The following is a 25,000-nucleotide window of genomic DNA, read 5'->3' as shown; positions in this document are numbered from 1 at the left end:
CCACTTGTCTTTCCACTCTTTCCTTTTCCTGGGGCTGAAGACATATCTATGAGCAAGGAGAAGAAGAAATGTATGTGCGATCACTTTACAAACAGAAAGGGGAAAAACTGCGATTGTGTTTCACTTAAGAAATGTGATGGGTTGAAAAGATCACCAGAGAGGATGTTCTCTGCTGTGATTTAAGGTCTATGTGTAACCCAGAGAAGAGAGTGCTTTGACGTGAGTAGATGATATAGGGCGTAGTTTTCATTCACTTTACTTGGTGATTATTGTGAATATAAAATATGTTTATTGTCTAAATCCGGCACAGCAAATAATGAATTTGCTTCGTAAGTTTAAGTAGCACAATACAGGGCTTTACCATTTGAAGAGCTTGCTTCTGCTGAGGATGAAGAAATACCTATCGATAAAGAGAAATATATTTAGATAGTTGGTCAAATGGGAAGAGAAAAGGCTGACATTGTAAACTTAAAAACATGACCGGGAGAAAAATATTACCAGAGGAGGTGTCTTCTGCAGAGCCTGAAGATGCATCTGTGTATAAAGCCAGAAAACAGGAGCTGTAAAAATAACGTGGGCTGACAGCATGGCTCAGTAGGCAAAGCAGTTGCCTTGAAATCCAGTGACTCTGAGATCAATTCCCAGAACCGTTGCAAAAAATGCCTGGAGTTGTGTGTGCTTGTGATCCCAGCACCGGGGAGGCAAAGACCAGAGGAACCCTGTGCCAGTGGCCTGTGACTCTAGCCTAATTAGTGAGCTCTGGGCCAATGAGAGACCCCGTCTCAAAGGAGATGGGTGGTGCTGAGGAGGGGAGTACGCAACGGGGGGCGCCAACGCCACATGCACATGCACACAGGTGCCAGGCATCTGAGCAGGCATGCACTCACACCCACACCCATACTACACACACACACTCAGACACACTCACACACTCACACATACTCATATACACACACTCACACTCTCACACACACTCACACATACCTACACACACTCACAAACACACACGCACGCATAAACACACTCACACACACACACACACGCACACACTCATAACACACCTCACACTCTCACACACACTCACACATACCTACACACACACACTCACAAACTCATACACACTCACACTCATAAACACACTCACACAACACTACACACACTCACACATACTCATATACACACACTCACACTCTCACACACACTCACACATACCCACACACACTCACAAACTCATACACACTCACAAACTCATACACACTCACACTCATAAACACACTCACACATACACTACACACACTCACACTCATACACACACTCACACTCTCACACACACTCACACATACCCGCACACACTCACATACTCACACATACTCATACACACACTCACACACACACACTCACACACTCACACATACCCGCACACACTCACATACTCACACATACTCATACACACACTCACACACACACACTCACACACTCACACATACCCGCACACACTCACACATTCACACATGCACACTCACACATACAGACACACTCACATACACTCACACACACTCACACACAATAGGTATTTTTGGATTTTTAAATTTTTTGACAATTAACTAGGGTACTTTTAAAATACAACATGACAAGCTGCCTGCATGGATAAGCAGCACAATGTGGCAGTCTACTAGATGGAGGGGTTGATTCTGTCGAACTTGAAGAAATAGCCATATATCCATAGGAAGAGAGGCATACTTAGATAACTTTTCTAATGGAAAGGGGGGAAATTCTGCTTACATTCATAGATGTGACAGACTGGAAACATTACCTGAAGAGGTCCCTTCTGCTGACGCTGAAGAAGCATCTGTGTGTGAACCCAGAGAACAGGGTGGTTTAATAAAATATGACTATCTTTTATTGATCTTTGTATCATGGCCAAGATGATTTAAGCAGATGAATTTTCTAAACACAACATGGCAAATAGGAAACCTGTCTCTACTGCTGAGGATAGTCTGCTGGCAGGACATGCAGAAATGAAGCTGGAACTGAGCTGTAAGCGAACTCCCTACTAGCTAGCTTTCACACTGTTGGAAGGTACTATGCAAGGTGTTGAGGAAGAATTGCCACCATCAGCATTTCTCATCTGTAAACACTGTAGGGTAAAATACCGACCTTTCAGGCAAGATACGTGCACTGGTATAAGAGTGGCAGAACTGTGGTAGGTGTAACCAACTCTTTTCTGAATGAATGTGAGGCTACACCATGGGAATTCTGTACTGAAACCTGGTCAAAGTTTATGGTACCAGAGGCGATAAACTCTAGGGGCCAAGCTAAATGGACGTGACACGGCTGTGAAACTGTGTTTTGATTAGTGCTGGCTTTGGCTTTGGTCACAGAAGCATTTTTGAAATGGGTGGTAGTTGCTGTGTAGACTCCTAACTGATCGAAACGATGATAAAGAGTGACTTGAGTGCTCAGCCTTAAATGGGACGCCTCTGCTTCCTCTCCAAGATCGGCGAACGCCGTGCAAGAGCAGGCAGGCTTATCACAAAATTCACTTATGCTTACTGTTAGCTCTAATGAGTCATACTTCATTATGAAGAACGTATTTAAAAAAACTTTAAAAATAAAGCAAGGGTAGAAGTTGGAGGCAGTGATGGAGTGCCGTGGAATGTTATTTCCTGGGTATGGAGTGGTACAACTGCACTCCTGACCTCTCTGCCACTGTAATCACCTGCACGTGACTTGACCAACATTGAGCCTAAAATGGTTGTCATAAAGCCTGCCACTGCTTAAGGGTCTACACAGCAACTGATTGCCGTGGGAAGGAGAGACAGTGATTCGGCGGCACTGCCACTGCTAAGTTGCCGATGCTTTCAGAAATAACTTCTCCACTGTGCCTCTCCAGTAATCCAAATCAGCTCATTGGTCCATAAAACGAAAGGCGCCGAAGTAAAAGAGGGGCCTTGCTGGGAAGGAGAACAGGGTTAGTAGTGTGAGGAGGGCTGCAGAGACCCCTAGGTGTGAACATCATCAAGATACATTAAGTACATCATGAGCATTTCATAATGCCATTTACTACCATGTCTAATTAAGTGTTAATTTTAGAAAAAAGAAGGGCTGGAGAGATTGTTCTATGGGCAAAACTGCTTATTGTTCTTCCAGAGGACTCGAGTTCACTTCCCAGCACTCACATTGGTGGCTCCCAGCTGTCTGTAAGGCCAACTCCAGTTGGATGCAAAATCTCCGGTAGTGGACACCCACACTCGTGTATACACATATACATGTGCGTGTACACTACACACAATTAAGGTGTAAAAAAAGGCATTCCATGTTAAACAACACAGTGAAGGACATTACCAGTTGACTCTCCACTCTCCCCTTCTGTTGAGGTTGAAGGTATATCTATGAGCAAAGAGAAGAAATGTATGTGTGAGAACTCTGGTGCCCCCTATTTGACCATGTCCCCTGGAGGGGGAGACCTGGTGGCACTCAGAGGAAGGATAGCAGGCTACCAAGAAGAGACTTGATACCCTATGAGCATATACAGGGGGAGGAGGTCCCCCTCAGTCACAGTCATAGGGGAGGGGAGTAGGGGGAAAATGGGAGGGAGGGAGGAATGGGAAGATACAAGGGATGGGATAATAATTGAAATGTAACATGAATAAATTAATAAAATATTAAAAATGTATGTGTGGTCATTTTAAATAGGAAGTGGAAAAAACAGGATTGTGTTTCACTTTTTAAAAAATGTGATGTCCTGGTGGTGTGGGTGCGGGAGAGCTAGAGGGTTGCCCAGCTCAGCTACCACTCATCCCTACATCCAGGGCTTTGAGTTGGTGTACCCCAACATATACCTCATTTATGAACTGCCAGAGCACATGAGAAGCCCAGTCCTGCAGATCCAAAGCTTCAGGATCTCCATGACACAGGGCAACAGCAGGATATCTGAGAGGGGTCCTGGTGAGGCTCCAGGGTTGATGATGCAGCAGAAGTCAGAGGCCTCGAACCAGACCAATGGTTCATTGAAATGAACATTTGCAGGTAAAGATGTACGGGCAGAAGGACATGTGGTGGCGCATGCTGGGACATGCTACGGCTTCCACGATGATGTTTTTATTTGTTTGTTTTGTTTATTTTCATTTGTGTGTGTGGGGGGGCGGGGAGTTGCAAGGGCAGAGGGTTATATGAAGGGATGGGGGATGATGGAGGTGCATATTGTGAAACTCAGAAAGTATAAATAAAAATGTTAAAAACTAGAGAAAGGGGAAATATGATGAAAAAAGAAATATGACGCGATAAAAGGATCACTAGAGGAGATGTTCTCGGCTGTCGTTAAATATGTATCTGTGTGTAAACCCAGAGAATAGGACACTTTGAAATGAGTAGAAGGACACTGGGGGTAGTTTTCATTCACTTTATAGTCCATGAGGCCAGTAAATAAATTTTCTGTCTCTATCTGCCGGAGTAAATAAGAGCTGTCTCCATTAGTTAAGCAGGACATTGGAGTACCTTACCATTTGGAAGGTGTGAGTCTGCGGAGGTTGAAGAAACGCCTATGGACAAAGAAAGAAAAGGCATGGCTGGGTCATTTGCCAAACACAAAAGAGTAAATGCTTACGCTGTATTTAAGAAATACGACAGGCAGAAAAATTATAGGGGAGGCATCTTCTTCTGATGAAGATGCAACTGTATGTAAACCCAGAAGATAAGGTGCCTTAAAGTTAGTACAGGGGACTGGGAGGATGGCTCAGTTAGGAAAGTGCTTACCTTACAAATATGTGAACCTGAGATCAACTTGCAGAACCCATATAAATGCTGGGAGTGTTTGTGCATACTCTATTCCCAGCACTGGGGAGGATTCCTATAGCCCTGTGTTCCGTCGCTCTAGCCGAACTAGAGATCTCTAGACCAACTAGAGACACTGCTTCAAAGGAATTGGACAAAGTGTTCTCGAGGATGACATCTGAGTTTGTCTTCCAGCCTCCACAAACGTGAAGAAAGGTGTCCATACTTTTCACACAAACACAGCGTCCATAAACACATGAAAGATGAGTTTCTTGTTGTTGGGTTTTATTTTGCAGTCAGTATGACAGGAAATGAATTTCATTCAGCTAAAGAGAATATTGGGGACATTACCAGTTGGAGAGCTTGATTCTGCTGAGGATGAAGACATTTCTATAAACAAAGAGAAATATATATTTAGATAGTTTGTCAAACAGGAAGAGAAAGGGCTGACATTTTTTTTTTTTAACTTAAAAACATGACAGGAAGAAAATATTACCAGAGGAGGTGTCTTCTGCAGAAGCTGAAGATGCATCTGTGTATAAAGCCAGACAACAGGGAGGTGTGAAGTTAGCATCGTGGGCTGAGAGCGTGGCCCAGTAGGTAAAGCACTTGCCTTGAAAACCTGTGAATCTGAGCCAGTTCCCAGAACCCATGCAAAGACACCTGGAGCTGTGTGTGTGTGTGTGTGTGTGTGTGTGTGTGTGTGTGTGTGTGTGTGTGTGTCATCCCAGCACTGGGGAGGCAGAGACAAGTGGAACCCGTGGCCAGTGACTCTAGCCTAATTAGTGAGCCTTGGGCCAATCAGAGCCCCTATCTCAAAGGAGATGGGTGGTGCTCCTGAAATTGATACCCAACATTGCCCTCCAGCCTCCACCAACATGTGTACATAGGCACAAGAGCCCCTGAGTAACACATGAATGCATGCACATATGTGTGCGTGTGTGCACATGCACACACACATAATCAAAGGATACTCCTGTGTGTGTGTGTGTGTGTGTGTGTGTGTGTGTGTGTGTGTGGGTGTGTGATTATTGCTTTGTGATCATTGGTAGGCTCATTTTGTAAACACAACATGACAAATAAGAAAACTTCTTAATTAATTATCACAACGGGGAACTAACCCACTGGAGATCTTGCTTTTGATGAGCTTAAAGAAAGAGCTGTAGATGAAGAGAGCAGGAAGTATACCTGGATTCCTTTACCAAGCAGAAGGAGGGAAAGCTCTGACTGTGTTTAAAACATTTGCCAGTCCAAAAAAAACATTACCAGAAGATGTATCGTCTGCTGAGGCTGAAGATGTGCCTTTGTATAAATCCAGAGAACGAGGTGCTTTAAAACGGGTGGCTTTCACTGTGGCCAGCATGATTGTTAAGTAGGTTCATCTTCTAAATACAACACGCCAAATGACAAAACCATCTCCCTTACTGAAGATATCACACACTTTGCTTGCAGGACACGGAGAGATAAGGTTGGAACTGAGCAGAAAGCTCTCTCCCCACTGGCTAGCTTTCACAGTGATGGGTGGTACTGTGCAGATTACAGGGAAAGAGCTGCCATCAGCAGCACGTCTCAGCTGTGAACCCTGCACGCTGCAATGCTGACCTTCCAGGCAAGATATGCCCAGCGGCACAGGAATGGCATAACTGGTATGGCGGTAACCAACTCCTGTCTGGTTGGACTCAAGGTTACCCTCATACAAGGGATGTGACCTGGAGATGTGAAATGTGTTCATGGGGAAGCTACTTCTGTGGTATTGCTTAAGTGGACATGTGTGCCCATCAGCTTTTCTTGGGGATGCTTATATTTATGCGCCCCCCGCCCCCAGATTAGTATAGCTGTCAGTTTTGATCAGAGAAGCTCTTCTTGCAGTGGTTGATGGTTACTGAAAAGACTCACAGCTGGGCAAAATACTAATGCTAAGTCACCACTGAATGGGACATCTGTATTGCCCCTTCCAAGTGTCAGGACTTATCATGGTGAGAGGGTGGCAAGAAGAGACTATGGATTTGAGCAAAGGGTGGACAGGTGTGGACGTGGTTGTTGGGATCTTGAACTCTCAGCAGCTCTGATTATCTGCACAAGAGCAGGCTTGGCGTTATCATTCCACCACGGAGAAGGAGGAGCCCATGAGACCACACCCCTGTTGAGGATCTATAGACAGTGGCTGGTGGCTGGGAGGAGGAGCCCATGAGACCACACCCTCCGTTGAGGATCTATAGACCCTGGCTGGTGGCTGGGAGGAGGAGCCCATGAGACCACACCCTCCGTTGAGGATCTATAGACAGTGGCTGGTGGCTGGGAGGAGGAGCCCATGAGACCACACCCTCCATGAGGATTTATAGACAGTGGATGGAGGCTGGGAGGAGGAGCCCATGAGACCACACCCTCCAATGAGGATTTATAGACAGTGGATAGAGGCTGGGAGAAAGAGACAGGGTCCTCAGTCGTGTGGCCCCTGGTAAGTGGCCAGCAATCTTGCAAAAAACCAAACCAAACCAAAACAAAACAAAAAACTTCTGACCGGGGCTCTTCTAATAACCTAATTAAACTGATCAGTTCATGAAAGAAAGACATGAGACTAGAAGATGGCCAAGCTGGGAAGAGAAACAAAACTAGGGAGCGTGAGGGAACAGGAGAGAGTGATGAAGGCCATGCCAGCACACACACGTGTGCAAATGTCATAATTAAACCTTCAATGAATGATCAATACATGATAATAAAAATCCTCAAAGACAAACCCCACTTTTCATTAGTTAAACCCAGTGAAGGACTTTACCCGTTGGCTCTGCACTCTTCTCTTCTGCTGAGGTTGAAGACATATCTATGAGCAAAAAGAAGAAGAAATGTATGTGTGATCACTTTCCAAACAGAAAAAGAAAGACCGATTCATAAGAAATCTGACAGTCCAAAGACTTTCCCCGAGGAGGTCTCGTCTGCTGTGGCTGAAGATGCATCTGTGTGCAAACCCAGAGAACACAGTGCTCTAACCCTGAGTATGACAGCACTTGGGGTGTTTTCCCTATCTTTCCTTTGTGGTCAGAGTGCCCATTAGGTAGGTTCCCTGCCTGAATACAACGTGACAAAAGAGAAACTCATCTCATTGGTTAAGCAGCGCAACGTGGGCCCTTACCATTTGAAGAACTTGTTTCTGCAGAGGTTGAAGAAACTTCTGTAGACAAACATAAGAAGAGGCACATCCAGATCGCTTACCAGTTAGAAGGAAGAAAAGCTCTCATTTCATTCAAGTGAATGCAGAAAACATTACCAGAGGAGGTCACTTCTGCGGATGATGATACATCTGTGTAGAAACCCAGAAAAAAAAAATGAGATGCTTTTAAATTAGTGTCTTGGGCTGGAAGAATGGCCCAGCTGGGGAACCTGAGCTCAATTCCCAGGAGTTAAGTGAAAATGCTTGGAGTGCTGGTGTGTGCTTGTAATCTCAACACTGGGGAAACAGAGACGGGAGGACCCATGTAGCTTGCTGGCCAGTCACTCTAGTCTACTTAGTGAGCTCCAGGCTAATGAAAGACCTTATCTTGTTTGTTTGTTTGTTTGTTTGGGTTGGATTTTTGTTTGTTTTCTTTTGTTTTTTGAGACAGAGTTTCTCTGTGTAATAGCCCTGGCTGTCTTGGAGGAACTCTTTTTGTAGATGAGGCTGACCTCGAACCCACAGAGATCCACCTGCCTCTGCTTCCCAAAAGTGTTGGGATTGAAGGCATGTGCCACCACACCTGAAACATCTTGTCTTAAAGGAAGTGGGTGATATTCCTTAGAATAACACACAAGGTTCTTCTCCTGCCTCTATATACAATAGCATTCTGTGCGCTCTCATTCACCTTCACGTGTGGACGCACACACATATACTCAGAACAAATTAGTGTCTTTCATCGATCATGTCTTTGGAGTCATTGCATTCCTTAAGTAGGCTCATTTTCTAAATACAACATGACAAATAAAAATAATAGCTCTTTAGTTAAATAGCGCCATAGGAAATGTTACCAGTTGAAGAAGCTGCTTTTTCTGAATTTGAAGGCGCGCGCGCGCGCGTGTGTGTGTGTGTGTGTGTGTGTGTGTATGAAAAGTAGAAGAAATGTAACTAGCATCAATTGCCAAATAGAAAGAAGAAAATCTCTGACTGTATTAAAGAAACATAACAGTCAAAAAATTACCTGAGGATGTTTTGTCTTCTTCCGAGGCTGAAGATGCATCTGTGTATAAACCCAGAGACAGGATGCTTTGAAATGAGTGTCTTCTCATTTGATCCCTGCTTTGTAGCCAATATGATCATTAAGCGGATTACTTTTCTAAATATGACATGGCAAATAAGGAACCCATCTCTGTTGATGAAGACGCCATACACTTTGCTTGCTGGGTCTGCAGACATCGAGGTGGAGCTGGGCTGTACGCTTTCTTCTTGCTAGCTAGTTTTCACAGTGCTGGGTGGTATTATGCAGGCTGTTGGGGAAGCACTGTCATCACCAGTCTTGCTCCACTGTGAAGCCTGCGTGCTACACAATTGATTTGCCAGGCAAGATGCACCCCTTGGTGTAAGAGTGGCGTGACTGTTGTGGAGGTAACCAACTCTTTTCTGCTTAGATTTGAGGCTACTCTCTAGGAATCTTGTACTGTAATCCTGGTCAGGGGCCCATAGTATAGGGGGTTATGGGTCTAGTGGGAAAGGTATTGCTGTTATTTCTCTAAATGGAATTTATATGGCTGTCAAGTTGACATCTAAATAATTGTGTTTATACCCATAGATTGGTTCTGATTTCTGCTTTGGTCAGAGAAGCTTCTTTTTGTAGTGGGTGGTAGTTATTGCAAAGATTCATAGCTGTTCAAAGTGCTAATGAGAGCTGACTTAAATGCTCAGCCTTAAGAGGGCCTACGTCATGCCCTCCAAGATCAGGGAACACTGTTGAAGAGGAGTTGGGTTGATCATGAGTTTCACTTAACGCATGCTACATATGAAGAAGAAAAAAAAAAAAATGAGAAACTTCAAAACCAAAACAGAATGTAAGTTCTAGGGAAGGGATCATAGCGATTTAAAGGCATGCCGTCTGCAGGGCATGGTGTGCCTCTGGGTCTCTTGGAACTTCAGACTACCTGCACCAAGACCTGCACAAGATCGGCCACACTATTGTTCTGTCATGGCGCGGGGACCACTTATGAGTCCCTTCCCATCTCTGAGGGGCTATAGGCAGTAAGTGATGCCTAAGAAGGGATTGACAAATAACCCCTCTAAGTAACTCCCTCCCCAGGCTCCTTTAAGTAGCCCAATTTATACTCACTAGTACACACACACACACACACACACACACTCACACTTACACACTTACACACACACAGAAGTAGGAGTATCAGCAGGAGTGGGATGGAGGGTATAAAAAAGGATAGATGAGTAATTATGATAAAGATACAGGATGTACAAATATATGAAATGTCAAAATGAAGCCCATTATTATATCTGATTTAAACATATTAATAAACACCACTAAAAACAAACACATCCCTTTACTTAAGCAACACTACGGGGGACTTTGCCAGCTGGAGAGGTTGCTTCTGCTGACACTGGAGTAGTAGCAATAAACAAAGAGACAAAGAAACTTACTGACAGCCACCTTTCAAACAGAGAGATTACAAGCACTGAGTACATTAAACTGAGAGATGTAAACTGAAAAATGTTACCAGAGGACGTCTCTTCCTCTGCCGAGACTGAAGATGTATCTGTGTAGAAACCAGAGAATGGGAGGTGTTTAAAATGAGCAGACCGACGCTGGCCTTGTCCCTCTATTGGCCTTCACTTTGTGGCCCATGTGATCATTAAGTAGGGTCATCTCCTATGCACAGCATGACCAATAAGAAACAGCACAATGTGGGGGAGGGGGACTGATTCTGTTGAGGGTGAAGATGCGTCTGCAGACAAAAGAGGAGGAGGCACACTTGGTTCGTTGGCTTAATAGGAAGGGGACAATATTTTACAGGAAAAGGGAAAAAACAAAACACGACAGCGAGAAAGCATTACCAGAGGAGGTCTCCTCTTCTGCCGAGGTTAAAGACGAGTCTGTACATAAACCCAGAGAACAGGAGTTGTTACCTGAGTGTCTGGGCTGGGAAATGACTCAAGAGGATAAAGCGGTTGCCTCACAAGCATGGGGGACAAACATGTAGATTCCTAGAACCCACATATGTTGCCAGGCATGGCGGTGTGCATGTATCATCCCGGCGCTGGGGAGGCAGACACAAGTGGATCCCTGGGGCTTACTGGCCAGGTGGGATATCCTCCCTGGTGAACTCCAGGCCAAGAAGAGACCCCATTTGTAAGGAAGTGGTTGGCATATCTGAAGAAGACCTCTGAGATGGCTCTGTGGTCTACATATGTCTGCAAATGTACACATACGTGCTGTGCACATGAACAGATAATTAGGTGTTTGCATACACCTATGCTGCATGCCTACACAAATGAAATAAATGTTCTTTAATTGATCTCTCATTGTGGTCAGTATGAGCATTGAACAGGTCCTCTTTCTAAATACAGCACAACAAATGAGCTCCCATCTCGCTAGATTAAACTACACCATAGAGACTGGATGCCCGCTAATGCTGAGTGAATGTCAAGGAGACACACCAATGTAAATGGTTGTTTGTCTGAGCAAGTATCCCAGAACCAAAAAGAACATTTAAGTTACCCATTGGAGTAGTTATAGATAGATAATGTGTGTGTGTGTGTGTGTGTGTGTGTGTGTGTGTGCATGTGCACACATATACACGTGCATGTGTGTGTTGTCAGAAACTCTGACCTGGCCAAGGAGCTCCCCACCTCTCTACTTACCCTCCTACCATGTTGTTCCTGGTGCTGGGTCTGGTTTGGTGAGGCACTCTACTCAAGGACAATGACAACCACCCCTAAGCCTGTCCTCCAATAGCCCCAATGTCATGGCCACCACCCCACCCCACCCCCACCATCTTACCTGTATTGTGTGGTGGGTAGAGGTTCTTATCAGGAGAAGCATTTCCTTTTACTGGAGTATGAGTTGTCAAAAAGGCTGCAAATATGAAGAGGTAAATTGTCAAAACCTACTAATGACCCAGCAAATGGAGCATAGGCAATAGGTTTTCATTTAGCTAATTAACTTATCGTGATTGCAAGCTCCTTTGTGCCAGCATTGGGCTAGTATTGGAGAGAAAGTCAGCAAAACTACAATATCTTTCGAGTCCTCAGAAAGAGTCCTATTTCATGGGATGACAGACAAGATAAAATATTTCATAAGGAGTTGTAAAATTGCTGTGATGATAAATGCTATGAGGGAAACATATGTGTATGTGGGGGCATTGTGTGTTGGGGCCTGTGCTGTGTGTGTGTGTGTGTGTGTGTGTGTGTGTGTGTGTGTGTGCGCTCACAAGCATGCATGCATGTGTTGTCAGAAATTCTGAACTGGCCAAGGAGCTCCCTACTTGTCTACTTATCCTCCTAACACGTTGTTCCTGGTGCTGGGTCTGGTTTGGTGATGTACTCTGCACAAGGACAATGACAGCCATCCTCAAGCCTGTCCTCCTATAGGGCCAATGTCATGGCTACCCCTCCCACCTCCACCCCCCTCACTGCCCCCACCCCGCTGTCTTGCCTGTGCTGTGTGGTGGGTAGAGGCCCTTTTCAGGAGAAGGAGGAGTTCCTTCATCAAGAGTCGGAGTGATGCCTGATACAAAACACAAAGGTGAGCATCAGCCAACCAGGCAGATGTTTTCATTCATTTTTCTGGTTCCACTCCACCCCGCCTTGACTGCAGTCTACCTTTGTTGTTGGGGAAACTGACATGAAGAGTAGTTATTTTGTGTCTTTCTGAGTAAGTTTAAACATCCAAATTCAAAGCACACACACTGTGAGGCTGTAAGTCTTTCCTGAGAAGAATCCTGCGACGTGAATGATTTGCACTCACTGGGAAGAGTATCACTCCAGATTCCCATACAGTGCAGAGGTGTCTCAAAGGACAGTGGAGTAAGTGGGCATTTTTGCTCACCTTGGCTGGTGAAGCATCTAATAGCATCCCTGCCATTGTCAATATGGAGCTAGCCCTCCAGGTCCCTATACCCCACTTCTAATCTTTTCTTTTCCTAATAGACAACAGACCCAAATGCTAAGGCCTTGCAAACAGCAACAACACATTGACAGGCTGTGAGAGAGGTTTGTGGAATGCCCCAGCATGAATACAAGCATTTGGATTTGAACTTGGGATCTTGGCTTGGCTGCATAGAGCCCTTCTTGGTCTACTTCTGTAATCTTGCCTATTTCAGGAGTAAGATCATACTAGCTTGGTAAAGTTTCAACATCATATCATCCCTGATAGGAAGTGATTAGAAAAATGAGTGGAAAACTTACCAGCTGTAAGGAACAAAAGTATAGCTGGGCTTGAGGTAGGAGCTACTGAAACCAGCAGCGTAAGAAAATTGTAATTAAATGCCATCCTTGCCAATCAAGTTGATTTGTAAATGTAAATGACCCCCTCCCACACAAATATGTCCTAACACATGTGGTTCTGCCTTGTTCCTATTGGATTCCCTCATTCTATGTTTCATAAAGTTAGAAGAAATGAGCAATGTCAAGGTAGTAAGTATATTGGGCTAGAGCCACGAGACGTGGCTTCCAGAATCTGTGTAAGAGAGTACGTGACCCTGGAATCTCAGAACGTCAGCCACTGCATGGGAAGGTCCACTCTGCACACCAGCGGTGTCTATGAGCCGCTCTTAGAAATCCAGACTCCAAGGTCCAAAGAGATGTCCCAGCCATTAAGAGCACTCACTGATCTTGAAGATAGCCTATGTCTCATTCCCAGCCCTACATAATGGTTCACCAACACCCATAACTCCATTTCTGAGAAATCTGAGGCTCTCTTCTGACTTCTGCCAGCAGCAGGCACACACACGGTACACAGACACTCATGTAAACAAAACATTCACAGTTGTAGAATAAAAGAAAAAGGGAAAAATGGAGACCATTGCATGCAAATCTGCATTTTTACCAGAATCCCAAGTGAGTTGTCTGCACAGCAAACTCTGAGAGACACCAAAATGGAGATACCTACAACCTGGACACACATTAGGGTGAGGAGGAAATGGAAAAACCTGTGTTCATATACAGGGCAGCCGTCTCTGCATAGCCTCATCAAATTGCTGTCCCAGTGAAAGTCACATTACCATTGGGCATTTTGAGGGTTTTTTAGGGGGTGGGGTGGGGTGCCCAAGCTAGAATTCTGTAGCTTGGGTGCAAATAACTTGTATGAAGCCCAGTGTTTGGCCTCTGCCATGAGGAAGAAAATAGTTGGATGTGTGGTTTCCTGTATAAGACCCTCTCCTTTTAAAATGTAGAGCTAACAAAAAACAAAGCTGTAGCATTTGCAGGAAAATGGGTGCAGCTGGAAAGATGCCAGTCTTAAGAAGACAGATGATACCGTGTCTTCCTTCATTTCTGGTTCGTGCGTTTTTATATAGATGCATAAAGTCATGTGTGTCCGTATGATATGAAAATAGAAGCAAATCTGTTCAGAGGATCCAAGAGACTGATGGGAGTAAGAAAAGGGAGGGCCAATGGTATGAGACGGGACATGCTGTGCACAATGTGTGCATGTGTGGAAGTGTCTTTAAGTAACCCAGTGTCCTGTGCAATGAAGATACATGACTACACACAAATTTGAAAAGGAGAAAAAGGTGGAGCTAAAGATAACTTCAGTACTCATAGGCAAAACTGCGTGATGTGAATTTCAGTTCTTAAGTGGGTTAGTGGGCTCATGTGTTCCCCATTTGGGGCTTCTGGTCTCTGTGGTCTCTGAAGCTTCTTTCAGCCCCTGTAAAATGCTGAGGTGCAATGGTGTCATACCTCGTTTGCCCTGGCCTGGAACACTTGGGTACACATCACAGGTTCAATGCAAAATGAAGGAACTGTTTTCATTGTCTGATTTCCTTTCAAGGTTAATATTTACTAAGCCCAGAAGATGGCTTTGTGATTTTGGAAATATGGATGACGTACAATTTTCCTAACTGTTTATGGTTCAGAGGGAACTTGGGTGGAATATCTCCAACCTATTTAAGTGTGTGCTCATCAACACAAGCTCTACTATGAGCCCCAACTTGTCATGTGGAAGGAAACGTACTAGAGTGTGTAAGGTGAGAGGGGCTTATATAAGAGAGCTGGTGGACGCAGCACACAGCAGTACACACATCCATGAGGAGTTCCCACTGCTCCATCCTGAACAACGTAGACCACTCAGTCCCCAGGACATAGCTCTAAAGTGACTTTTTATTCTCCTGTTCTGCAGATGAAGGGGCAGCAACTCTGAGCAGTAAGGGGTCCTGTGGACCATCACTCAATGGCTAATGCTGGAGCCAGAGCATAAACCAGGGGATGCCAGGGTACAGCATGAGGTTTCCTTTCAGTCACAGAAATCTGAGCAAATAGGGCTCAACCAAAAATTCAAAAGCTCTCTCACTATAGGACTCATCAAAATAATAATAATATATTGGTAGACTGTATTCAAAAGAGAGATCCCAACACATCCAGCTGTGGTGTTCCTTCCTTCTTATTTTCATACTACTGAACTGGTGTTCAGTCTTGTAAAACACACTGGAAGCACGTGTCTCTTCATTATTTTATGAACACACAGACCAGAGTTTTGTCTGAGATGTCTGAAGCCTTACGATGATTACTAAAGAATGAAAACTGGCTGAAGACACTATGTGTCAACTCTGAGACAGTATGCATGAAGCTATGCCATAGTAGTTTACCTCAGACACCAGAAGGAAGGGAACAGGGGCCGGGGAGATGGCTCGGTTGAGAAATGTTTGCCATGTAGGTATGAAGAGCTGGGGTTTGGTTCCCAGCATGCATCGAAGAGCTGGCCCTGGGGAGGCTGAAACAGGAAGATCCCTGGAGCTCCTTGTCCAGCCAGCTTGGTTCAGTGAGAGACCCTGCCTCAAGAAACCTAATGGAGAGTGACTGAGGAGGACGACACCTGATGCCAACTTCTGGATTCCACAAGCACAGGTATACCTATACACCCCCCTACACAAACACACACACACACACACACACACACACACACACACACACACACATGTCCACATGCACATGACAAAGGGAACAGAGCAGACACACTATATTGCAATTGAGAGAAGCACTCTAGTGCAGTGTACTCCTGTTAATAGTTGAAGAAACAGCTTGTTACTTGATAGGAATTTAGGTGCAGTTTCTCTTTTCATACATAACTTTTTGGAGATAGAATCTCATGTAGTCCAGATTGTCCTCAAATTCACTTGTAGCCAATCCTCCTGCCTCTACTTCCCAGGTGCTGGGCTTAAAGATATGTGATTACCAGCCCCATGCCATGCTGGGATCAAATGCAGGGCTTTGTATATTTTACACAAACATTCCACCAAGTCACAGATTGTCATTTCATTTGATTTACAAACTGGAACCTTAATTACAGATCAGGCAGCCTATACATATCTGACTTAGAGAAAATAGTTAAAAAAAAAAAAAATAAAGAAAGAAAAAGGAAAGAAATATTACCAGGTGAAGTTGTCATTTCTGTCCCTGATGCTGAAATGGAAAAACAAACAGAAACTTAAGGAGATCATATTTATTTAGAAAGCTGATACATGAGATAAAATAAAATCCTAAACAGACAGCTTCTGGGATGTGGAACTAAATCAAAGAGCAGGATTTGTTGCTGTTTTGTTTTGTTTGACTAAGACTGAAACAGAGACAGGGATGTATGAAGGCAGGAAGTGACAAATGTTCATTGTCTAGAGATCAGCTTGTTCTTCTGGAAGGCCACCTCTCTGGTACAATGAAGAGGATGTCTTTTGCAGAGAGGCAAATTACTAGGCACCTTCTTAGTTTGACCCTTACATTGATAATACTGACTAGGATTGCAACACCATGCTGAATGGTCTGAACACTGGAAGAAAACAGTGCATTACAGCAATAAAACACATTATCACCCCAGATTCCATCTTCAGTCAAGTTTGTTCATAGCCTATCATAGTGGAACTGCATAAGTGATTGCAGCCCTCCTTCTGAAACACAGGAGCAGATACTTTTGTATCCAGTAGTCGCATCCCCAGTGCCTAGAGAGCTCTGCATGCATCACAGCACGTGCTCATGAAATATATATTAAACAAGCAGTCAACACAGACTCTTATTCTCAAAGTGCTGAGAGTGAGTGATTATTGAGTGCTCAACTATAAATTGGACATTTATACCAACCCCCTCAAGGCTCAGGGAACACTGAGAAAGAGGGGGCAGAAAGAATGTAAGGAGCTGGAAGATGGAGGGGGCGCTGTGCCTCCTGGCCTGGTACGGCTGTGACCTCGTGACTCACTGCAGGTGTGGTTATCTGCAGAATATCAAGCTGACAAGATCAGCTGATACACCAGCAGGCAGCATTAACTGGACTCAGTGAGTTACAGAAAATAGAAAGCAGAAAGGAAAGGACACAGAAGGAGAGCCAGGAGGACATGTTGAGTGGAATCCAGGTATTCATGGAAAATAGGAGGAGGGAATAGGGGATAGATACAATCAAGATAATATTGATTGAAATTGTCAAAGGATAAGTAAAATCTACAAAGGAAAGGGAATATATATATAATAAACTGATACATGACTTAAATTCTCTTATCCTAGTCTTGGCCTTATTTAAGAGACACTTGTCCAAGGTTATTTTCATCTCATCTGATTTTTTCTCTATTTTACTTTATGTTGGGGTAGAGCTAAAGAAAACATAATCAATAAAGTTTGCTGAATTAAACGAAGAAAGAAGGAAACAAAGCAACAGGAAACCATCCCAAATGAGAGATCAAAAGGAAACTGGATTGTATTCATAGACTTCTCAAGACCAGTACTAAGAGTCAGCCTCAGGCCTCAGAACAGACAATATACAGAAGATGCCACATGCCACTATTGTAGTGGTTAGTGGACAGAAAACCTTGAGAGTCCTTAAAGAAAGTAGAGTTGTAGGCTCTAAAGGGAACTTATGGGTGTTGTGTCAAGCATGGCGTACTGAGGGAGGCCATGAGTCATGGGTTGGCATCCCGGAAGCAAGAGCAGGGTAGGCAGTGAGGCTGTTGTACTAAACATTATGTACAGCTGCCCCAGCAAGCATTAGAATGTTGAAACAGGACTTGAGCATAACTAGCAGACCCCAACAGGATCCAAATGTCCCCAAGTTAATTCCCAGTATCCTCACCAAGAATCGTTGGCAAAGCCAGCAGCAAGTACCTGAGCAGATGACACCGGCGTCTTCGTGGTGACCACAGTTGTGGACAGACAAGCCTTGGTGGTGGCACTGGCCTAGCGAGGTCTCACTGCCCTGGCACTTCACGTCATCCAGGAAGATGCTCCCCACGCCCTCTCCAAAATGGCCACTCCCAAGGGCACTGGCACCCTCCCCACAGTCCAGCTGTCTGCATGCCACATGGGCATCCTCGATGTCCCAAAGGTCATCACAAACAGTGCCCCATGTGCCATTATGATGAACTTCCACTCGTCCTTCACACCGGTCCTTTCCATCCACCAACCTGATGGTGAGCTGGTCTGGGGGGAGATTCAGAGCCTAGTTCTGGAGTGTCATGGGCACCATGGTGGGCTTTTCTTTAATTCTTAATGCTATCCCTCTGAATCTCAGAACTATAAGAACTCTGGTGCTCCTGCCTCTAAGCCCCACAGGACTGCACCAAATTAATGATTCTAGGTTCACAGAGTTATTTTCTCTGGCTAATCCTAATTTCTTATCTCCAGACTGAAAAATATGTTACAGATATTACAATGATAACCATATCCATGGATCCAAGTCACGAAATCCCATTAGGCATTGGTAAGAAATATGTCAAACTCAAATTTCGTCTTTTTCTTTTTAGACCAAGCTAGTCCCTTGGTGCGGGTTCAAAGTTAAAATCATCTAAGAAGCTGAGGGAACGCAAGCAGTTAACAGTCCATGTGAGTAGCCTCCCCTCTGTTTTCACTTTCTCCTTTGCCATCCTAGGAAGGCTGAGCTCTAGGTAGCCAGAAAGAGTACAAACTATAAACTGAGGGCAGATCCCTAGAAAGATCTGATAATGAGGAGGTAGCGAGGAAAGCAGTGAGAATATTACCAACTGTGGGGGCCACTTCTGTCAAAGCTGAGGCAACACCAACAGCTGAAAGGAAAAATTAGAAGCATTCACATCAGTGGATAAAATGCCACAAGCCAAGTGGGAGCGAATCCTCGCTAGGCCCCTCATATTAAGGCTGGACCAGGCAGCCCAGTAGGAGGAAAGGGTCCCCAAAACAGGCAAAATGCTCAGAGACAGTCCCTTCTCCCACTGTTATAAGTCCCACAAGAAGAACAACCTACGTGCAGAGGGCTTATGACAGTCCCATGCAGGTTCCCTGAGTGTCAATTCCGATGAGCCCCTATGAGCCCAGGTTAGTTGATGCTGTGGTGTTCTTGTGGTCTCCTTGACCCATTTGGCTCTTACCATTCTTCCTCTCCCTCTTCCACAGGGTTCTTTGGTCAAGTTTTTTGAATGTTTACCTAAAGTTGTCTCTCGCGGCAAGAGAGTCTCAACATGGGCAATGCAATGAGGAGAGTATTTGCATTGCTAAGCTGTTTGAAATATCAGGAGGACTTAGGAGTTTGACGCACACAGAAGGACCATTCTCAGCTGTTTACTCTACACAAGGCATCCATCACTCTGGCTTTCAGACACATTACTGCTTATAGGACTTCTGTGTGTAAGGCCTGGAGGAACAGGCTGTGACAATGGATGATGGGCACTCATTTCCTGACACTGAGGTGACCAATGCTGTTGGCTGTTGGAATCCAATGTGCTTGAGGATCATGGGATTCTCAATGCAAAAACCTGGACAAGTTTGCCTCAGCAGGAACCCTGTACCCTTCGGTGTTGTTCTGCCCGGTTTGTTGCTTGGGAGGAAAATAAAGGTACCTGAACAGATGGCTCCCGCGTCTTCACGGTGCTCACAGTTGTGCACAGACAGGCCGAGGTGGTGGCAGCGCCCCAGGTTGGTCTCTGTGCCCAAGCACCTCACATCGTCTAGGAAGATGGGGCCAGAGCCATCGCCAAACAGACTGCTCCTGGGGGCTGCCAGGGCCACCCCACAGCCCAATTGTTGACACACCACTTGGGCGGCCTGTATGCTCCAAAGATCATCACACACAGACCCCCAGGTCCCATTGAAGTAGACTTCTACTCGGCCCTCACAGTGGCTTCTCCCATCAGCCAGTCTCACCAAATGTAGATCTGCAGGAGCCAAGGGTCAAGTCAGTTGAGGATCTTTCAGTGCTCAAGGGGGCAGTGCATTGAGCTAGAGAGTCCTAGCCTGGTGTGCTGCTGGGGTGACAGATACATGCCTGTCTATGAAGGGCTGTGCTGATGTGGGAGACACATATGACCACTTTCTGTACTGGAAATTGATTGTGTTTCCATGTATGCTGGCTTGTTGTCCTTGGCAGCTTTGTTAGCGTAATGGAGGCCACAGGCTAGCACCGAGGAAGATATAAAAGTACCTAAAAGAACTATGCTCCCAAGGAGCTGTTTCCCTAGCTCTCTTCTTACCATTTCTTTTGAGATAAGAGTCTCACTAATTTTCCTAGGCTGACCTAGACCTCACTCCCAGTCAGGCTTGGAACATGCAATCTTCCTGTTTCAGTCTCTCAAGCAACTGGGGTTTGCAGGCCTTTGCCATTTTTCCCAGGACTCACTGTTCTTAGGGTCATTTTTCAGAAAGTTGCTTTCTAAAAACTGAAAATGACAGACCACATGCTGAGAGTTGAGATTGCGTTTCTAACTTGGGTCTCTCAGATAGGACGTGATTTACAAAATAAAATTAGTTGCTCGCCACTTGAACTTTGAAGGCTGTAAAGTATTTATCAGAGGGATAGAGCATCCCTGAGGCAATGTGGGGGAATTAACCAGGAAAAGGGCCCTGACTAAAGCAGATGAAGTTGATGCTCAGAGTCTGAGCCCTCAGGATTGTGGCAGGCTCTTTCCAGGGGTTTCACTAGAGGACAGTGTGAAACTCAGCCTTTGAACATCAGACGTTGCGACTGAGGTGGGTGGGTTAACTGGCTCTGTCCTTGAAAAGACCTGCATAATAGAAGCCACAGGCCACAAGCTTAATACGCTTCTTCGTCATGTAGCACTAAGGCCATGAAAATAATGTTCTTTCTCTAATCTGTCTGTCTGTCTCTTCTCTGTGTCTGTGTCTGTCTCTGTCTCTGTGTCTCTGTCTCTGTCTCTGTCTCTCTCTCTCTCTCTTTCTCTCTCTCTCTCTGTGGTGTATGTGTGTAGACTAGATTAGATGTCACCCCCAGGTTTATTCTTCAGGATACCATCTCTCTTGAGTTTTGGAGCCAAGGTCTTTTATTTTTACCTAGATCTGGATGATTTGGCTTGACCAGCTGGCCAGCAGTTCCCAGGCATCTGTCTCCATGTGATCCAAACTGTGATTACAAGCATGTGCCACCATACCTGAGTTCTGGTCACTGAACCAGGTCGTTGTGCTTGCATGGCCAGCACTTTCCCTACTGACCTGTCTCCCCAGCCTTGTTTGTTTCATTTCTGTTAGTCACAAACAGCCTCAGCACAGAGATTCACAGACTGTTAAGAGTAGGCCGTACCTATCGGGTGGAAACCATGTGGATGTTCCTCCTTGGGTGCTGAAGCAGCTGCACAGGTAAGAATGGGGAAGAGTCACCACAAGCACGTTCTAAGCAAACAAAATGCAATCTGACATTCTCAAGTGTCACCTACATCATATAAGTGAGCTTGCCTTTCAACAACCCCACTGAGTGGCTGACCAAATAGTTGTCATTTAAAGTGTGATAATGGCTCATGCACATGTATTCATTATTCTAAGTTAGAATAATTCATGTTCGCATCGTGAAGCTGTGACTTTGTGGTAGGGGCTCATTGTCAGGCCGTCAGCTCCATCCCAGGTGCCAACTGTAGGCAGCAGATAATAGAGAATGAGCCACGCACCTCCCCCCCCCCACCCGCAGGGTTCATCTAGGACCACCTGCACTCCTTGGCCTGCCAAGGTCTCTGTTGCATGGACATCTTGGGTCAGAAGCTGGTATTGGGGTTTCCTGCTGAAACAAGGTGCTTGTGTGCAGAAGAATGACACACTAATATGTCATTGTCCAGAACACCTGTTCTCTGGGTGCATGCCAGGCCCCCAGGGACTGGGAAACATCCCTGGGTCTTAATCTTCTAGAACATTCCAGATCTCAGGGAATTGTCAAAAAGATTTAAAACTCAGAAGAGAAACCCCTTTTGGTAGGCTCTAGTCACGAGGAAGGAAATATAGTACTCATGAACTCACAGATACCTGGATGTCCGTTATCCGGAGAGTCTACAGAGAGAAGGAAAACAGGGGATGGTAGATATTAGAAACCATGATGGAGAAGTGGCCTAAAGGGCATGGTCTTCATTTAATTGTAATTAAAGGAAGCTGGGTGCGAGCAACTCTTAAGCACCCTAGGGTATCCCCTCTACTGTGGGCTTTTACTTCCCTAAAAACCTGGGCATGTGATCATGACAGCATTAATCTTACTAACAAAAATTACAACAGCTAACACTTTTGTGTTTCTTAGATGCTCAACTAAACATTGCACGAGGGTTGTCTTGTTAACTCCTATCAACCCTATGAGGCTAGTACTACCATTTTCTTTCTTTTATGGCTGACCAATCTCTTCCAACCCTCTGTTTGAAAACAGACACTCCAACTACTGCCGCATAGTTTTCAATGTTGGCAAAGAAACTCACTGTCCTCACCGTGGGGGCAGGCTTGATGTGTGCCAGCACTCAGGCATAGCTTGGGCAGCCCTATGATTGGTCTAGGATGGACTTCCCTTACCTGAACAGATGACACCAGCGTCTTCCTGGTGCCCACAGTTGTGGGTGAGCCATTCCCTGTGAGGGCACTGTGCCAAGGAAGACTCCCTTCCAGTGCAGTTGACATCATCAAGGATGATGCTGCCTGACCCAGGACTGAAAGTGGTGCCTGGCAGGGCGGATAAAGCTGGACCACAGCCAAGCTGTCTGCAGACCACATGGGCATCCTCTATGGACCAGTTGTCGTCACACACGGTGCCCCAGGTGTTGGCATAGTACACTTCAACTCGGCCTTCACACCTGCTTGTCCCGTTCACCAGCCGTAGGTCCAGACCTTGGTGGGTAATCCGAGAATAATCCCCTTAATAGTTCATCCTCAAAGACAGCTAGAAAAAGCAGCTATTTCCTGGGGGAGGGGTGATGGTCATGAACTGACAGTAAAGGATGGCAAACCCACTTCCCTTTTTTTGTCCCTGGTACTAGCCAATGTGTATTCAAGATGGTGTTTGGTACAGAAATGATTGGTCCTTGGCCAGCTGGACCAGAAACTTGCCCTGGGTCCTCTAACTGCAAGTTGATAATCTTGGTTTCTGGTACTCAAAAGTTTTTTTTTTTTTTTCAGGAGGAGCTTCCCTAAGAAGTGTGTGTGTGTGTGTGTGTGTGTGTGTGTGTGTGTGTACACTGATCAGGGGATGGTAACACTAGACGCCAGGGTCAAGGGCACCCAATGTATCAAGGTGCTCCTGGGAATTCATGCTGATGTCCGTATTCAAAGGTTGTCATGTCAGAAAAGAATAAAAAGTCAGAAAACAGCCAAGATCGGTTCCTAGGTAGGGCTAGGTAGGCATAGTATGGCACCCTAAGCCTTCCCAGAAACAAGCTTCTACACTAACCCCCTGCAAATCATTCTTGCTTCTTGAACTATTTTCTAGTCCCACATTTTGTAGGTGGGCCAGGCATTTCCAGTTCTCCCTTCAGTAGCATCCATCAACAGAGCCAGCCTGAGCTGGGGAGGGGGCTGGGGATAGACAGTGTGTTCAGCAGAGATTGCCTCTCCTCCAGCAATGCTGGAACCTGGGCTCAAACATTGCAAAGGAAAAGGCAACTGGGGAGAGAAGAAAAGGTTACCTGTTGACGTAGTCACCTCTGGCTGCTTTACTGGCCATGCTAAAGGCAGATGGAAAGCAAAAGAAGACAATTATACAACGTCATCAACTCTTCATCAACTTCTAGTGGGCTCTCCACCCTCAGGACTATCTAAAGACAGCTTCTAACCACATTCCTTCCCAGCATTTTTCTTCTGTAAAGGACAATCCTTCTATCCCTCAATCGATGTACACAGTGAATACAAACCACTTTATAAGCCCAATAAAATCAGAGCTTGGGTTAACAGTCATTTCAAAAAACAGATACAGTTTAAAGTAAAAAACAAACAAACAAAAAAAAAACAAAAAACAAAAAAACAAAACAAAACAAAAAAACAACCAAAAAACCAAACCAAAACAGCATCCTTTGGGGGACCTCTGAGACCAGAATTGCAGGTTATTCCTCTAAAGGATTGGGGTCGTGCTTTCTCTCAACTCTTCTCCGCATGTTGAACTCTGCACTTAAAGACTTGCCCTGAAGAACGGTTGACTGAATTTGAAATGTGGCAACTACTGGACCCCCAAAGAGCCAGGAGCGAATGAAAAAGTTAATGCTTTCGGCTTCTTCATTCTTAGTTCTGCCAGGGAGAAAGCAGTGTGCAGAGGGGAACTCTTACAGTGCTCTGGTCAGAAGATAATGGCTGATGTCTACATAGCATGTTCTGTCAACAGCCAAGCACTGTGCCAACCTCTCCCTCTGGCACAAGGACAGTCTCCTAATCCTGACATAGCCTGAGGATGCAAATGCCACCATCCACATCGCTACTCCAGAATAGGAAACAGAGACCGTTCAGAGATTTGCTCAATTAAGTGATGTTGAAGACAGGATGTTTGGCCCTTAAACCTCTACCCTACTTCCCAGTGTGACTTTGACAATGCAAGTGACAGCCAAATATAATCAATCAAGAACAGCTGACATTACCTGAAATCATATCATCCCCAGGAAATGATGGTGCTGAGTGGGACAGAGAGCCTATGAAAGACACAAGAAAAGTAGAAAGTCACTGTCACCTCTCGTCAGTCTATTAAGCCCCCTGCAGGTAAGCTTGCTTATTTGAACTATTTGGGGAAGAAACCAATGTATCCCACCTGTGGTCTAAGATGGGATCCCAACTCACCACCCTAGTTTCTAGGTCCATTCTGTCCTGATAATGAATACTAGAATATAATTTTCTCTTTTACAAAAAAAGTTTTTATAA

At 45.1% G+C, this 25,000-nt stretch overlaps 1 protein-coding gene across 1 annotated transcript in view; it reads right to left on the bottom strand.

Moving 5' to 3' along the window:
• Nucleotides 1-25,000, bottom strand: part of LOC127188790 (deleted in malignant brain tumors 1 protein-like) — a 114,228-nt gene that overhangs the window by 17,634 nt on the left and 71,594 nt on the right. The window contains exons 32-55 of the mRNA XM_051145095.1: nt 24,724-24,774; nt 23,785-23,823; nt 22,679-22,990; nt 22,151-22,174; nt 21,441-21,488; nt 19,747-20,061; nt 18,913-18,957; nt 18,041-18,355; nt 12,396-12,467; nt 11,742-11,816; nt 10,459-10,497; nt 8,943-8,981; nt 8,039-8,071; nt 7,904-7,942; nt 7,694-7,727; nt 7,550-7,596; nt 6,040-6,075; nt 5,270-5,305; nt 5,125-5,163; nt 4,503-4,541; nt 1,814-1,849; nt 499-534; nt 362-400; nt 2-46 (exon numbers count right to left, since the gene is read on the bottom strand). Coding sequence (XP_051001052.1) covers nt 2-46; nt 362-400; nt 499-534; nt 1,814-1,849; nt 4,503-4,541; nt 5,125-5,163; nt 5,270-5,305; nt 6,040-6,075; nt 7,550-7,596; nt 7,694-7,727; nt 7,904-7,942; nt 8,039-8,071; nt 8,943-8,981; nt 10,459-10,497; nt 11,742-11,816; nt 12,396-12,467; nt 18,041-18,355; nt 18,913-18,957; nt 19,747-20,061; nt 21,441-21,488; nt 22,151-22,174; nt 22,679-22,990; nt 23,785-23,823; nt 24,724-24,774 — 1,833 coding nt within the window. The remainder of the gene's footprint in view (nt 1; nt 47-361; nt 401-498; nt 535-1,813; nt 1,850-4,502; nt 4,542-5,124; nt 5,164-5,269; nt 5,306-6,039; nt 6,076-7,549; nt 7,597-7,693; nt 7,728-7,903; nt 7,943-8,038; nt 8,072-8,942; nt 8,982-10,458; nt 10,498-11,741; nt 11,817-12,395; nt 12,468-18,040; nt 18,356-18,912; nt 18,958-19,746; nt 20,062-21,440; nt 21,489-22,150; nt 22,175-22,678; nt 22,991-23,784; nt 23,824-24,723; nt 24,775-25,000) is intronic.

This window comes from Acomys russatus, chromosome 5 (genome assembly GCF_903995435.1).
Source record: "Acomys russatus chromosome 5, mAcoRus1.1, whole genome shotgun sequence".
Lineage (NCBI taxonomy): Eukaryota > Metazoa > Chordata > Mammalia > Rodentia > Muridae > Acomys > Acomys russatus.
Note: the sequence above shows the minus strand (reverse complement) of the source record. Positions and strands in the feature narration are given on the sequence as shown.